Source organism: Urtica dioica, chromosome 7, assembly GCF_054948205.1.
Source record: "Urtica dioica subsp. dioica isolate 48M chromosome 7, U.dioica_male_clone48M_v1_H2, whole genome shotgun sequence".
Classification (NCBI taxonomy): domain Eukaryota; kingdom Viridiplantae; phylum Streptophyta; class Magnoliopsida; order Rosales; family Urticaceae; genus Urtica; species Urtica dioica.
This window is the reverse complement of record NC_142762.1, coordinates 9,693,683-9,710,094: the sequence shown is the minus strand read 5'-3', so window position 1 is coordinate 9,710,094 and position 16,412 is coordinate 9,693,683. Positions and strand designations below refer to the sequence as shown.

General features: G+C 35.6%; 1 protein-coding gene and 1 long non-coding RNA gene across 2 annotated transcripts; both read right to left on the bottom strand.

Annotated features, from left to right (window-relative positions):
* Positions 1 to 8,318: 8,318 nt before the first annotated feature.
* On the bottom strand, positions 8,319 to 10,420 carry LOC149390207 (uncharacterized). The gene is made up of 3 exons (XR_016300298.1): positions 9,791 to 10,420; positions 9,569 to 9,622; positions 8,319 to 8,704 (listed from the first exon to the last, which is right to left on the bottom strand). It is a non-coding gene; the product is annotated as an uncharacterized LOC149390207 (long non-coding RNA).
* A 2,310-nt stretch (positions 10,421 to 12,730) lies between these two features.
* Positions 12,731 to 13,632, bottom strand: LOC149390206 (L10-interacting MYB domain-containing protein-like). Its single transcript, XM_089620660.1, has 2 exons — positions 13,328 to 13,632; positions 12,731 to 13,250 (listed from the first exon to the last, which is right to left on the bottom strand). The coding sequence occupies exons 1-2, from the start codon at positions 13,577 to 13,579 to the stop codon at positions 12,735 to 12,737; spliced, it is 768 nt and encodes a 255-aa protein (XP_089476786.1). The 5' UTR covers positions 13,580 to 13,632; the 3' UTR covers positions 12,731 to 12,734.
* Positions 13,633 to 16,412: the final 2,780 nt, after the last annotated feature.

Here is a 16,412-nt window from a genome sequence, read left to right as displayed (position 1 = left end):
CTGGTGACTCGGAGGATGTCGAGACTTCTCTCACGAAGGACGGGGGACTCCCCGCCGTGTTTGAAGCCGGTCCGTCGAATCCCTTACCCCGAACAGGCGATGCGCCGGTAGCTTCTCAAGAGGGGAATTCCCGAATATAAAATGTGTATGTGAATGCAATGTGTTGCTCAGACTCTGCCTATCTCCCATTATTTATAGACTTGCCCTCAATTACTTGCAACTAAGCAAACGTGAAGACGATCCAACAATCTTTTGCAGAAACACTATAACTAACTCTCCGCTGATTTCTTCTAGTAGTTTACTACATGTAGGCGTCGATATGAGGATAAAAAATAATTCTCCACCTGAAGCGAGGGCATACTTTTCATCACTTAGCTGATTGATCTCGTGTCCATTGGACCTAAGGCCTCTCTATGTTGCTACTCTGGACATATACCAGATCCAAGCAATGATTAAATTTTCTACTCGGAATAGGCGTGGTCATCATATTCGCAGGATTATCTTCAGTTGGGACTTTCTCAACCATCACGCCACCTTGGCTGACTACATCTCGAACAAAATGCATCTTCATGTTTATGTGCTTTGAGCGCGCGTGGAACACTTGATGCTTTGCAAGGTGTAAAGCACTTTGGCTTTCACTCATAATCTAAACTTGTTCTTGATTGAAACCTAGCTCCGCCACAATACCCTTCATCCATATTGCTTCCTTGACTGTCTCTGTGATCATTGCATAGTTGACTTCGAACTCACAACTCCACAACACACCAAGATATATCATATCAGTGACTTTCTTGTGTCTATGCATCTAGCATAGTCTGGGTCCACATATTCCTTAATCTGCACTTTATTAGTCTCACAAAAGTCATATACAATACCAACATCTAATGACCCAATTATGTATCTCAAGATCCATTTTATGATCTCTAATAGGATTAGACATAAAAAAAACGACTTAAAGACTAGTGGCATAAGAAGAGTGGCCTAGAGCATATCATTTCATACATAAAACTACCTACATCACTAGCATAAGGTATCTTAGACATTTAAGCAAAATCATCATCACTACTAGGGCATTGAGACGCAGATAGCTTATTGTAAGGTATGAATTTTTTCGCGCTCCGTTCTCATAACGTTAAGAATGGTTGAAGTTTCTCATGAAATTGGTCTCCAATTGTTGCAGATAAATAATTCTCGAATGCGAGAATTGTCCAAGGATGGAGATTTAAGAATATTTAAGGTCAAAGAAAATTTTGGAATAATTTTGAGATAATCTCGAGTAAGCTAAGTCGCGAAAGCAAAAATTAATTTCGAAAGACCTTAAATATATTTTAAATTGATGAAAAAAATATTTATATAATATTCTAAGTATTATTTCTACTTAATTGTGAGTAAAATATTATGCTTTTATGAATAAGGAGCTATTTGCAACAAATTAAAAAGAAAGGAAAAATTAGTTTGTGGAGAAACCTAGAAGGGGCAAAGACAGGATTTATTAGAAAATTTCCTCAGCCTTATCTTTTAGTTAAGTCAGCACTTTTGGTTAAGCCGATAAGTAGGGAAAAAAAAAAATGCCTTGCTTAGCCATGAAGGTTTCGACACATTCTCGTTGAAGATAAGCCACATATCACAAAGAAGGAAAAAAATAATAATAATAAGTAGAAAAAAAAAATGTGTTTCCTTATCTAGAGGGGTTAAAAAGCCCATCTTATGACTTTTACCTGGACAACACGACCAAGTGAAACAAAGAGATAAAGTAGGAACTTCTCTTCCTTATTTCATTTACACCAAGTGAAACAAAGAGATAAAGTAGGAACTTCTCTTCCTTATTTCATTTACACGAGGAAACAAAAATCGAAGTAACGAACGGAGAATAAAAAAAGAAATTTCATTTTGTAGATTCCAAAATTGTAAAAATATTAAGATTAGATCTATTAGTTTGAAAATATTTGAAATTAGATTTTTGATCCAATTTCGAATAAAAATATCATTTTAATTTATATATACCTATTTCATTCATTCTCACTCATTCTTCTCCCAAATCTCTCATTCTCTCATCATTTTTGTCTCCAATTAGTTGAATTTGGTAAAAAAAAAATGGATAAGTTTGCTTCTTTATTCATCTTTTATAGACTTAATGACATATTTTGACGAAAATCAAATAAATAGGTAGATGTAGGTTAAACTTTCTAGAATTTCACGTTATTCCAGATAAAATCCGATAGTTTAGGATGAAATGCAACAACATTTTTCGATGAAATTCAAGAATAAAGAAGGTAATTTCCAATAGAATCCGTTGGATTCCGATGGCTTGACAAATTCCGATGAAATCCGACCATATCGGATGGAATCCGATTAAATTCGATGAAATCCGACCAATTTCGATCAAATCCGATAGTTTACGATAGGTTTTAATTGAATGAGATTATCTCCTTATTTTAATGTATTTTTTGGTATATTTTACAATCTATGTGTTGTTTAACGCCACATATGAGATAAAAGAACACTTATGGTTGTTAAAAAATGTGATAACATTTCCTATCAAAGTTTCGAAAGACATGACCTACATTTTGGTAGTGGATAAGTCTACAAGAGAATCAATATATACATATTCAAGTATGAGTTAAAAATTGAAGTTCCATATGATGATGTTGACGTTACGTATTATACAAATCACAAAAAATCGTACAAGATTTTCACTTTGTGTAAGCTTGGTATCGAAAGAAATCATAGCGTCAAGTGCATACGAGGATTTGATAAAGGGAAAAATGTGATGAATGAAGAATTGCCTCGCGTTGAACCCAACAAGAGACGTAATAATGTTATCATCAACGATCGACACAGTGTTCCTATCATGTGTTTATTTCCCATTCCGAAATGTATCTCATCCTTTTCGTTGGATCAATCTTATGGAGAAGAAGCCGTGTATGAGTACCTGTGAAAAATTGAGTACTCCCTTCATAAAATTGCTCGAACGGAGTCTCCGTGCGCCGATCAATTAACCAATTCGGTGAATTTTTCCTTCACCTTCTTCAGTAACCCGAGCCACCGTATGTGATTCGTCCCGCAAAGTTGTGCTCGTAGAGGAACGTCAATTTGTGCCGAAAAGAAATATCAGTTTTTAAGTATATTTATCCTAAAATATATATGAAAAAAAACCAATATATAAGCATTTTTTCCTAAAATTTAAAAAAAAAAACAAAAAAAAAACAAAAAACACCAATTTCTTAGTATATTTATCTTAAAAAATACCAATTGTTTACTATATTCATCCTAAAATATTTTTTTAAAAAAAATAGCAATTTATAAGTAAAATTGTCTTAAAAAATTAAAAAAAAAATTCTTTCAAAAATCATCGGATTGTATCGAATTTTATCAAAAAGACATTGAAAATTTCATATAAAGGAATCGTATTTCATTTGAATCTATCCAAACTCATCGAAGTCGTCGGATTTTATAAAAAAACCATCGAAATTCAATACCGTCAGAACCCATCGGATTCTATCCGAACCCATTGTAAAATTTTTGATGAATACCATCGGATTCCATCTAAAATTTGATGAATCTCATCGGATTTCACCGGAAATTTTTTGCCAAATTTGAAAACCCTAACTTTTCTACATGGTCGAAATCCAATCCAAATCATCTAAGAATAACTAATAATCACTACAATCACCGATTATATCTATCCTACACCAATAAAAAAATGATATAAAGATAAAAATCTAACCGTTTTCGTCATTTTGACCTATATGGAACCTTCAACCATGAATGAAAGTTTGGACAACCTGAACGCCGGATTTAGAGCGTGGAAGCTCGTCGAAATGACTCAGAGAAGCTCGAAATTGATCGGAGACACTCGGAATTGCTCAAATTTTTATGGATTTGGTCAGTTTTCATTGAATGAACTTGTCAAAAAATTTATTGACATTCATTTCATCCTTTGTCTCAAAAGACAAAAATACCCTTTTGACTATTTTCGTTCTTGTTTTGACTTAGCTTCCAGTTTAACTATTCCTATCGATGTGATTCGTGACAGTGACCTCATGGACCCAAATGAACAAAGCTTTAGCTAAACACTTGGACTCAAAAGTTCACAAACCTTTTCCAAGTTTAGCTTAATGCCAACTGACTCCATTAAAGAGCTGACACTGAAAATCTCTCGGTTCAAATGAATTTATTTTCTACTCAAGAATTCACCTAATTATAATGAGCGGATCCACTGAATATTATCTATGCTACCCTTCATGAATGTCATCAGCTAGTCGGGATTTACTAAATTACCATTTTACCCTTCTAGCTGTTATTTCCTCAACTCCTTTGTCGCTTGTGAATAAGTTAGAAACAATGTATTGACGAGGAGCTAACATGTCACATTGTTTCATCCAAAAGAGTCAGGACTCAATTTGGACACTGGCCAGTTCATTTATTCACACTCCAAGGAACAAAGCATGAGGTGACATACATTGCATTTCAGCAATCTTGTACATGAATTCCATATCTATGAGAACTTCACAAAGTTACTCATGACATTCTCACAACTTAGTACTTCACCAATAGGCCCTGTTCGGAATAACATAGTGAGTCCGAACTCTGACTTTCTCAAATGAGAATACTAAGGTGTGAAATGGCATGTCTCATTTCAGGATTAAGGTAAGCACGATGCAATTCATACATAGTGACTTCGAGACATAAGAGGTTAAATGGTTTGTTCTTATCTTGTCTCTAGAAGTGCACTGGTCAATTCAGTACCTTCGGAAGATACCTAGAAGAACTATAGAGTCTCCAACTCTCAATGCCTCATAACCAGACATCATAGATTCTTCCAACAATCGTACTGAGGTCAATAGTCCTTTGACCCTAAGATTGCGAATATATCGTTTTAAGCAAACTACGAAGAGTTTGTTCATGCAAATCTACATTTGTCTCTTCGTAAGTTGTTAAGTTTGTTTATGGACTAAAAGACTAAGGTTTTATCATAAAGCTTCAAACAAACAAAGAAAGAATGAATGAACGTTTCAACTTTATTAATGAATAGGCAATTACAAGCAAGAGTCTTCATGAGACTTTATTACATCAAATGTACAAAATAAAGACTACAACTCTTCTTGTGGGCATCATTGACAACACATGACACTTATAGTATTGAGATAGGAGTGGATACCGATTTGGCATTTGCCACGTCAAACATTTCAAGCACTTTGATCAGGTAGTGCTTCTGGTGTAGTTTCAAAACTTTTATTTTCCTATATCTCACTATCTCTATACCAAGAATACTCTTTGCACATCTAAGATCTTTCATTTGAAACTCACTTCTTAATTGTGATTTCAACCTATCTATCTCAGAAATTTTTTGACACACAATTAGCATATCATCAACATCGAGAAGTAAATATATCATCGGTCCATTTTTAAGACATTTAAAATATACACACCAATTATATTCACTTCTGTGAAAATCATGCTTAATCATAAAAGTGTCAAACCTTAAATACCATTGCCTATGTGATTGGTTTAAGCCATATAGAGACTTAAGCAGCAAGCACACTTTGGCTTGGCTCTCACTGACCACAAAGCCTTCTAGTTGATCCATGTAGATAGTTTCATCAAGATCTCCATAGAAAAAGTTGTTTTAACATCCATCTGTTCAAGCTGTTAGGAATTCGTGCCCACGAGAAGATACTTATGTAAATTCTCATTGAAATTATTTATAAAATAAAATTTGACATTTGCTATCTATTTGAATTGAAAGCGTTATTTCTTATTTATTGAGATTTATTAAACATTCATATTATTCCATAGCCTCCGTATCTAACTGAGTCACGTGTTGGGCACCTGAGTTCGGGCGGTGTGCTAAAACATGGTCGATGACTGATATACGCGTGGAAAACTATATCTAAAGTCATATATGTGGAACACATAGGTGAAGGCTGATCACTATGTGGGAGCATTATACACTTGTGGTAAGTGTACGACTTGGACAAGTCTTGGTGTAGATGTGTCGTTTAAGGACCGTTACGACACACTAACCGAGGCCACTATGATGGTCATACTGAGACTTGATCTAAATCCTGAAGTGATCATGGACACTGGGTTATGTTACTGAGCTATTTGACTCATTCGCTAAAATGCTATTCATGCTAATCACAACTTATGTCTTGGGAGTTTTCTCAGAGCATAATTCGAGTTGGAAATGATTTACAGATACAGAATCCAGCCTTCCTGAAAGAAGGTTAATGTTCTCTCACCTAAGGGTTGATTCCAGAACCGATACATTGCGCGCACTTTTGAAGTAAGTAACGTTCGAAAGAATCTTTTGCTAGGGAAGCAACAATGCTTAGGGCTGATATGTATCAAGGGAAGTATAACGGAATAAATTGACTTCTCTCGATACGGGTTGAACCTGGAGGATCTTGATCACGAACTGACTATATCAGTGGACACTCGTCACGATGAGTAAATATAATTCTAGTATAAAGGAGAGTTCAGTCTTGGCTTACAAAGTGGAGTATTTGATCAAGATTAGACGAATCGATGAAAAAGGGAAAGGACTATTTCGTCTTTTTCATCCGATTTGTTAAGCTTCTATTACTAGGTCCATAGTCCCCGATTCGGCTCTGATAAAGGCGGATAAGAACTTTCGTATAATAATGTTTATCATTATTCATATCACTTGCTGTAATTATGATTGACAGCATTAATTCTGGAAAACGGGTATTCGCATAATTAAATAAATATTTATGGTAGAATTGTTTATTTATTGTTTGATCAAATAAATAAACAATTATTAATTATTTGTTTATTGTTGGACCAAGTAAATAAATGATTAATTGGGTTTTAAGCAATTGGGCCTTGCACACATGGAAAAGTCGAATTAGGGTTTTGGCACTAGGGAGTTGCGCAAATCACCTTGGCCGTGTGCCATCAAGTTCGACAATTTCAATTTGGTATATACCAATATTTTCTCTTTAGTTGTTTAAATAAAGGAGAGAGAATAATATAAGATATTGTTCTGTATTCTCTCCTTATTTAAAGGGAAGTATTTAGGAGAGAATATATGTAAATATATTTAAAGGGAAATAATATATTCTCCTTTATTATCTCACTAAATAAAATATTCTCTATTTAAAAAGAGAATAATATCCCATAAATCTTGATCTGATAGATGAGAGAAAAAGTAGGATTCACTTGTTGAGATCCGATGGTCTAGATTTAATCCACTAGTGTGAACACAATAAAAGGAAATAAAACATTCTGGAAGGTTCCATGAATATCTCATTTTACTACTATAAATAGGGGTTCATGGGAAGGCAAAATAAAGTAATTAATTTGTGAAAAAATTCGTGCATTCTAGCCTCCCTTGGCCGTGCACTTCCGCCTCTCCTTCCCCTCGGAAATTCGTTTCCATTCTTAGTAAAATAAGAGCGAGATCTCGAAACACCTAGTTTCGTGATCTAGTGAGATAAAGACTGTGCACACTCATCTTTCTTATTCGTCTCGGAGATTACGTTTTTGAAGACTAAGGTGTCATCCTCGAGTCTTTCATCAAGACGACGCAAGGAGTACGCGATTGGTTTAGGAGCGTTCTGTAGCTGAACCGCAAATCAATGTAAGTATTCGTTTACTCTTAAATCGGTTGCTTGACAAATTTGCTCTCGTATTAAATTAATTAACGTAAATCTAGATCTTGTCATATAATCAATGAATTAATTAACTCATGATTAGCGTAATTAATTACTTTTCCGCATTAATATGGTTATACGGGAGAATCATCCCCAACACGAGCTTCAATTGAACTGAGCTACAAGAGCAAAAATGGCTCTTATAGATCTGTGTTTCACTACCGGTGAATCGATCTCAGTGTAATTTATTCCCTCCTGTGGTGAAAACCCTTTTGCTATCAATCTTTTCTTTTGAACCTTTGCTTCTCAACAACATCAATCTCTTTCTTTATCTTGTAGATCCATCTTAAACCAACTATCTTCTTCTTTGGTGCTTTGTCTAATATACACCAGGTTTTGTTGTCTTTCAGAGACTTTAACTCTTCCAACATAGCCTCTCTCCATTTCTTTTGATGCTTGTCTTTGCAAGCTTGCTTGCAAGTGTTAGGTAGTTCTTGCAAAGTCTCTGAACCAGCCATAATTGCATATGTTCGGAAGTCATAGCCAAACCTCTTGCTTGCAAGTGTTTGGTAGTTCTTGCAAAGTTTCTGAACCAGCCATAATTGCATATGTTGGGAAGTCCAGCCAAACCTCTGTGCTGGCTTTGGCACTCTTTTCTCTCTCCATATCTTGTGAGATTGTAATATCTGTGATCTAGCTTTGCTTTGAAAATTTGGTCAACAAAAGAAATCCACAGTTTTACCCTGGTTCGGTCTAAAATGACCAAATCTCCCATTCGAGATCAATCAACTATCAACAAAGTAGAACTCTCTCTCACACCTGGTTACAATTCACTCAAAACACCCTTGCTCAATCTTGAGTCTTTTACCAACTCTTTCTCTCAAGCCTCTCAGTGTTTGCATGAATATAAAATGTGTATGCGAGTACAATATGTTGTTCAGACTGTGCCTAACTCTCCTTATTTATAGACTTGTCCTCAGTTGCTTGCCAGCTAAGCAACCCTGTAGATGATCCAACGGTCTTACGCAGAAATGTTGTAACTGACTCTCCGCTAATTTCTTCTAGTTTCTTGCCGCATGTTGGAGCTGATAGGAGCATAACACAATAGTCATGAATAGGTTTCATCTATTATTAACAAATGAATAAATAAAATTTACAAAGTCCAACCACCATATTGATGATCGTTATCTACAAACAAGCTTTGGTCATAAATGTCAAGAAATGGCGACAGTTCCAAAAGATTAACTCCGACCTTGAACCTATTCCCGTCTTGATCTACCTCTACAAGAATGTCGTTTTCTTTGGCATGATCAACAAATCACTGTTACTAAACAAAAAATCACTAAAAAATTGCATTGTAGAATGTAGTCTTGCAATGGATTAAAATAAGTAACTCGACATTAATCTCTCTCCATTTTTTTTCTTAACTAACTTATGGAATATTAACGACAACAAGAGATCATTTTCAAACCAACTTATAGCATATTAACTTCTTCTTTTTTCTATCTTCTAATCCCTCCTAAAATCGAAGCATGGAATAATAAACAAATTTGGTACTCGTGAAACCGTGGACTACTTTCCAGATAAAATGCCATGATGAATTGAAATACTGAGCAAGTGTTTGAATGCAACGAGCTCCCAATAAACCCAAACAAAATAGAATACAAAACAAGTAAACAGAGTAACGTCCTCGTTTAAACATTCGAAAACATATATTCAAAGTTGGTTAAACCTGAAATATTCAAAAAAATAACATCCATTCAATACGCATATTGAATATTTTTCTTAAAACACCACACAAGTATAGGCCATGAACAATCAACCTAAAGCATCCATAAAAAAAAATTAGTAAAATCTCGTTTGAAAAAGAGTTAAACACTTATACAATACGAGTTCAATCGCTGCTTTGGTAAAAAAATATAAATAATAATAAAAAAAAAAATTATTACCTTCTGTTGTATCACTGGCATTTCATCGAACAATTTATGAGCACCATCGAAACCCTAAAATAGGAAAAATCAAACCGAAAGAGATTCTCACTTTATGTAATGAGCGGAACGATATAGAGCATGATCAAAGGCGACGATGACCAAAGTAGGACAACGATCAAAGGCGACGATGACCAAAGTAGGACAATGGTGGTTTGTGTCAAAGTTGGAGAGAGAACTTACCGGAGATGGATAGCGGAGCACGGCCAATAACGGTGGCTATTAAAGGAAATCGAAAATTCTGAGCATAAACCATACAAACCCAGAAAACGTCTTCTTCTAGTGCGAATACAACGAAAAGAAAAATTACAAAATAGCCTATCAACAACTCTCTTCTCTCTCTGCTCACTTCCACGTTGCTATCTCTTGCAGCTGTTATGGTTTCTTCTTTGACACGTGTAGGCCTCTCTGGCCTGCTTTTGGATCGAAGGTTGGGCCACATGTTGGGCCCAAGTTGTCATGTGTTCCTGATCCAGCTTCATTGCAGAGACCTCGTCTCAAGCTCGGCTCCTCTATACGACCTTCCAAGTTGCGTCTTCCAATAGCCTATTAGACCACTGAACGAGTCCATGTTTGATCGGGACTCCCCTGATATTTATGACAAGCTTGACGAGTATGGCTAGCGGGAGAGCACCAGCTCGTTGTTCTTGTCACCTCGCCCTTGATGGCCCCTTAAAAGAGACATGAAACGTAGGATGGATCGACCCCCTTCAAGTAAGCTGAGTGTGGTTCCAACGCGTGCAATGATCATGAAAAGGCCAAAAAAATCGCTTGTAGATCTTTGCGTTCAACGTCTTTGCCACCTTCGATTGACAGAAAGGTTTGAGCTTAATGAAAATGAGGTTGCCAACGCTGAATACCACATCGATACGCTTCTAGTTGGCGACTTGAACCATTCAATTATGAGCTTGAATGAGGTTCTCTTGGGGCATCGCGATTGTTAAGGGTGTGTTTGTAACATTTTTGTTTTTTGTTTTTAAAAATACAAATTATGTTTTGTTTTGTTTTCTAATTTTTAAAGAATAAAAACATGTTTGGTAGTCGTGTTTTTGTTTTTTATTTTTAAAAATAAAAAATAAAAACATGTTTGGTAATCATATTTTTATTTTTTGTTTTTAAAAATAAAAAACAAAAACATGTTTGGTGATCAAATTTTTTTTTTTTAATTTTTTTTTCTTTTTGAAAAACATGAACGTGTCTTACGTGACTTTTTTTTCGGGATTCAAGAACTTTCCAATATAAAATTATAAGCAAGACCAAAAAAAGCTATAAACAAAACAAAATAAAAAAAGCAAACCGGTTTTAAAGAAAATAAACTTATGTCTAAACAATTGTTCTTGAAAAAAAATATTCTCGCATAAGCAAATAAAGGAATTCAAATGTCAATATAAATTCGTCCTAAAAACAAATAATAAGTCTCAATTGTTACGGCGGCGTTGATTTGCATTCCATATGCGCTCCGCTATTTCATCTCGCATGTGAGCCATTTGACGCAATTGTCCTTGAGTGACATTAATCTCTTCAACATCTTGAGTTGTGGTGGTAGATTTGACATCATCTTCCTCACCTTCAATGTCAATAATTTCATATTCTGCAAATAAAGCATCTTTATTGTCGTTCATTCTTATGAAATTGTTAATCGCACAGCAAGCAATCACAATATAACGTTGTGTAGAGAATTTATAAGAAGGCATTGCTTTTAGGATGGGGAAGCGAGCTTTCAACACACCAAAGCAACGTTCAATAACATTTCTTAGTGAAGCATGTCGACGATTAAAAAGTTCCTTCATTCCTTGAGGAGGTCCACCTGCCCTATAATGATTTAAATGATACCTCTCCCCACGACATGGTGAAAGAAAACCAGGCATATTTGTATAGCCAGAATCAACAAGATAATATTTTCCTAATTAGAAAAAAAAACAGATGTTGGTATAATAATACAAATATATCAAATGTTTATACGTTAATAATTTTAATTTAATGAAAACTAACCTCTCGGGGCCATCGAGAATTGATTCTCTGGCTTTGTAATAGTTTCTAGAAGAACTCGAGCATCATTTGCCGTTCCTTCCCAACCAGCCATCACATATGTGAACCTCATATCAAATGAACAAACACACATTATATTTTGGGTGGGTTGTACTTTTCTACCCCGATATGGTATTTGTTCATTTACAGGAATATGTGCATCAACATGTGTCCCATCTATAGCTCCAATGCAATCCAGCAAAGATTAATCCACTTAATTAGTTTACTCATAATGCTATCATAAAAATAATTAAATAAAAAACAAATATTAGAATTACCTTAAAGAATGGGTAGTACTTTGGATTTGATCGAATTTGTTGGGGAATTATGTCAAATGATGGCGGGGTAATGATCTCTTTTCCAAGGCGACATATTGCCTTCAAGACCTTATGAAAATAATGAGATGTAGTTTCTAATGAATGTTGATAACGTTCCGCAACTACACGATGTCGTTGATTGTGAGAGAGAACATATAAGAACATTGCAACTTGTTCCTCCACAGTAACATATCTTGAATTTTCCAACCACTCTTTTTCCTTCAACACATCACACAACTTACGAAATACACTCTTCTTCATCCGAAATGACTCGTAACACCTGATTTCATGCCCTTTCAAAACTTCAAATATATAATCATGTCCACTAAGTTCGGAATCTCTGCATGGTTTCTTTGAGAAATATGTTCTATGATATTTCTCTAAAGCACAAAGTAGTGTCACCTCACCAAACTCATCATCCGAGTCATCTTCAATCAATTCCCGAGTATCATTTGAACTTCTGAAGGTTATCGACATCTTTACAACCTAATAAAATGCATGTTAAACGATTAGAAACATATACATATACGTATACATATATACACATATAAGACTAAGAGAAGATCACTTATACATAAAGAGAATCACACGAAAGATAATCAACTAGGAAAATAACATACCCTTAAACAAAATATAAGAAACATATAAGTCATAGAAATATCATAGTGTATAATTAGACAAATCACATGGTCACTCAAAACATAGCATACTAGAGTACTATTACACAAATCACACGATCAAACAAAGGTTACTTGACATGTCTAGAAGTGTACTAAAATTTATCATTTCAAACTCAACACCCAATCCTTTCTCCTATGCTCCGGCATCTCTAAAAACAACGCTCTCCAAACTTCATGTTGGAATTTATCTATTGCTTTCGCATAAAATTCTCCATCAATTCCTTCTATGTTATCCAATGCGCTAACACTCTCCTTTAGTAGGTTAAAATGAGACCCCTCATGAACATCACCGCGAGATGCCATCATTTTCTCCATCATGTCTATTTTTTTCTTAGAAACTTCACTATACTGACGCAAGGCAAATGATAACTCCGATGAGGCCGAAGATCTTTTTTTGCTAGGAAATGTATCCTTGCTACTATCCTCATCATCATTCAAGTACTCATGTTTCCTATGAGAACTTTTGGATTGTTCACTCTCTTCTTCTTCATTGTCCGACAGATCGTTTGTCGAAGGGTGAGCACTAGACCCTGTGGCTGTGGTATATGCGTAAATAGTGCATAGCTTGTCGTACAATGGGCATCCCTTCTTCTTAAACTTTTTAGCAAATTTATAAACCTGCGTACATTAAAGAATATTTGTATCACAACATATAACAACTTCAATTAGACAAAAAATAGAGTAATGATCTTTACCCGCGAAAGTTTATCCCACACATCATCTGTGGCAGTAACTTGTCCAGTCACCGCATTATATCCAATACCGGTTTGTTGCAATAATAACTTGAAATCCTTTTGCTTTTGCTTTAGAAGGTTAAACTTGTTCCTCAGTTGTACATCGCTATAGCACCTCTTTGTTTGAGCATAAACATTGTCATGAATGCGTCGCCATGCGGACTTTGAAAATGTCGTAGTGCTCCTATTTCCTTTCAAGACCTCTTCTTCCATAATATTAATGAAAATCTCTTCATGTCTTGAGTTCCATGTTGTAGCTTCTTCATTACTACCAAGGTCAATGATATCGTTTCCTATGTTTTCCATCTATAAAAGTGGTGATTAGTGTTTTGACCCAATCGTATTGACATACACAAAATAGAACCACTCGTTTACCGAATCTTCCTAAATCAAAGGAATTGACAGACATATTTCTACACCAAATATAAACTATACTCCACAGCTATAAGCGCGCAATATGACTATGACGTTCTATATAGGCACATAACATGACATATGGTTTACAATAATGAATGGACCACAAATGTCTGCTTATAACAAATGGCATTTTATTAGAGCACCAAAACCAAATAAGAAGATAAAAAAGGACCCTAATAAATTGTAATTTATCTCATCATCAACACGTTCTAAATCAAACGGCTCATAGGAATAACTTGGAACCAAAACGACTTTTTTTTAAAGTCAAAGAAAATGAGTATCTCATCATAAAAGTTTGAAAAAAAAAAAGTTAAGATATCTTCATCAAAATGATAAGACAGTAGTGACAAGCTAGCTGTTATGAAGAGTATAGTACCACAAAATGGTTCATCATCTTAGCCAGTCATATTTGAGACTTTTTAAAGCAAAAGCCCTTGTAATATCAATTGGGGCAACCAGAGAACGAATGTGGGAAAAATAGTACATATCCACACTGCAAAAATAATATAAAAATCACATAACACGCTTCAATAAAGTATTATTTGAATAAACACGTACAAGCATGGATTAATTTTGAGTTCTCTATTGCTATTCCAAACTCTAATATTCTTTCAAAGCAACACAACCAAAGAGTCGAGAGTTTAGACTAGGACGAAAGTACATTATAATTACTGTTGTTGACTGTAATTGTGAGTTGTGATTCAGGTTTGCTTGGCATATGGTCAAACTGGTTCCGGTAAAACCTATACGATGATGGGTAGCCCAGAAGCTTCGGAGCATATAGGATCGGTACCTCGTTCGCTCAAACAAATACTCAAAGCTACTCAGGCTCTCGAGTCCCAGGGCCGGAAGTACAAGATTCAAGTACTTAAAGATTTAAGCTACTCAGGCTCCCCTTGCAAATTACATTAAAGAAACTAGAGAACGAATGTGATGAAAGTAACGCGTGCGAAATTGCAGTGTTCTTAAGCTCTCGGGGTGGGAAAAAAAAACATTGTGCGATTCAACAACCTAGCAGTCTTGAGGGTTAATGTCCATTAGCAAATTACCACCCATTTTCCTATTTACTATTGTCTGTTGATCTTTAAGCTTATCATATTCGCATCACAACGGTAACCACGTCACAAGACAAAAATTCACGCTCGGCCAAGACAGAAACACGAGAGAAAATCTCAGCAAAATCAAGATAAATTTGAAATTAATCCAATCACATAAATCCAACCAGATTCAACAGATGTTTTAGACCGAAACAAGTCCAATAACACTTCAATTGGATGAATCAAGTCTAGAAATTAAAAAGCCCTTAACCTAAAAAATAAACCCTAATTCTCGGATTCAAAATTGGGGAAAAATTCAATTCCTTACCAGATTCCCGCAAGATTGAATTCCCGGGTCGAGATTCTCTTCCTCTTTTCTGTCCAAACTTACGCCGGATACCCTAGAGCACACGACCGAAAAGAGAAGGAGAATAAGGGTTCAAAGCCTAGAACTCTCTTGAAGATTTTCGGAGAGAAAATTGAGAAATTGAACCCAATCCTTACCTCCAATGGCTTCTCCGATGTTATCTCTCTCTCTTTTCCGGTGGTTTTCCTCGGTCCGACGTCTCTGGCTCGCTCGCGGTTGTTTTCTCTCCTCCTCGACGTCGGTCCAGTTCAGAATCTCGACGAGCTTCTCGATCGCCGGGAAGTTCAGCCTGATCTTCTCCACCGTGTCGTCGGAGAATCGTCTCCGCGGAGAATCGTTGGAGAATCGTCTGGCTCGAAGAAGAGAAGAAGAATCGAGAAATTTTTTTTTTTCTCTGGCTCGAAGAGAAGACTTTCTGTTTTTAAAAATTTTGAAAAACAAGTTTTTTTTATTCTCCAGTTTTTGTTTTATTCTCTCCCTTATTTTTAAAAACAAAAAACAAAAATGACTTTATCAAACACGTTTTTTGTTCTTAAGGTCATTTTTTTATTTTTAAAAACAAAAAACAAAAAATAAAAACATTACCAAACAACCCCTAAGCAGTTCATCAATAGCTTGAACTGAGGACGTTCCGGAAATCTACACCCGTATCACTGGCAGAAGTCTCCATACAAAGCCTTAAATAGAGTCATTCCATTCCAATAATGATACTCAGCCCACACGATATAGATTGGCCATTGCTTGTGATTATCCATAGTGAATAATCGAAGGTATTCCTCGAGGCAGCGGTTTAAGACCCCAGACTAGCCATTGGTTTGTGGGTGGTGCACGAGTATCCAAATGCTCGAACAATTTTCTCCAAGACTAGCTTGGAACGATTGAGCAGAATAATTTGGCAATGCGCGAAGCTGAGTGTAGAATAGATAAGGCAGCGAAATTAGCATACTTGGTCAACCGATCCATGACGACCAATATAGAAATGAATCTATTCGAGCTCGGTAAGCCAACTATAAAATCCATGGCCAAGACTTCTCTGACAACTCTAGGGGTTGTAATAAGAATTAAAGACATTTTTGGCCCCTCGTCTTGGACCTCTTTAACACTTTGGTCCCTGATTAAAAAAACCTGCAGTCTTGGCCCATTATGACCAGACGATTTTCATATTTGGTACTTCTGTTAATTATTCTGTCAAAATTAGCGGATTCTCATCACATGCAAGTCACGT

What these genes read in the sequence shown, in the direction of transcription:
- LOC149390206 (XM_089620660.1), bottom strand. Translation starts at nt 13,579, where the DNA reads ATGGAAGAAGAGGTCTTGAAAGGAAATAGGAGCACTACGACATTTTCA. An exon ending in TGTGGGATAAACTTTCGCGG is followed by an intron (nt 13,251 to 13,327) that starts GTAAAGATCATT and finishes TAATGTACGCAG; the next exon opens with GTTTATAAATTTGCTAAAAA.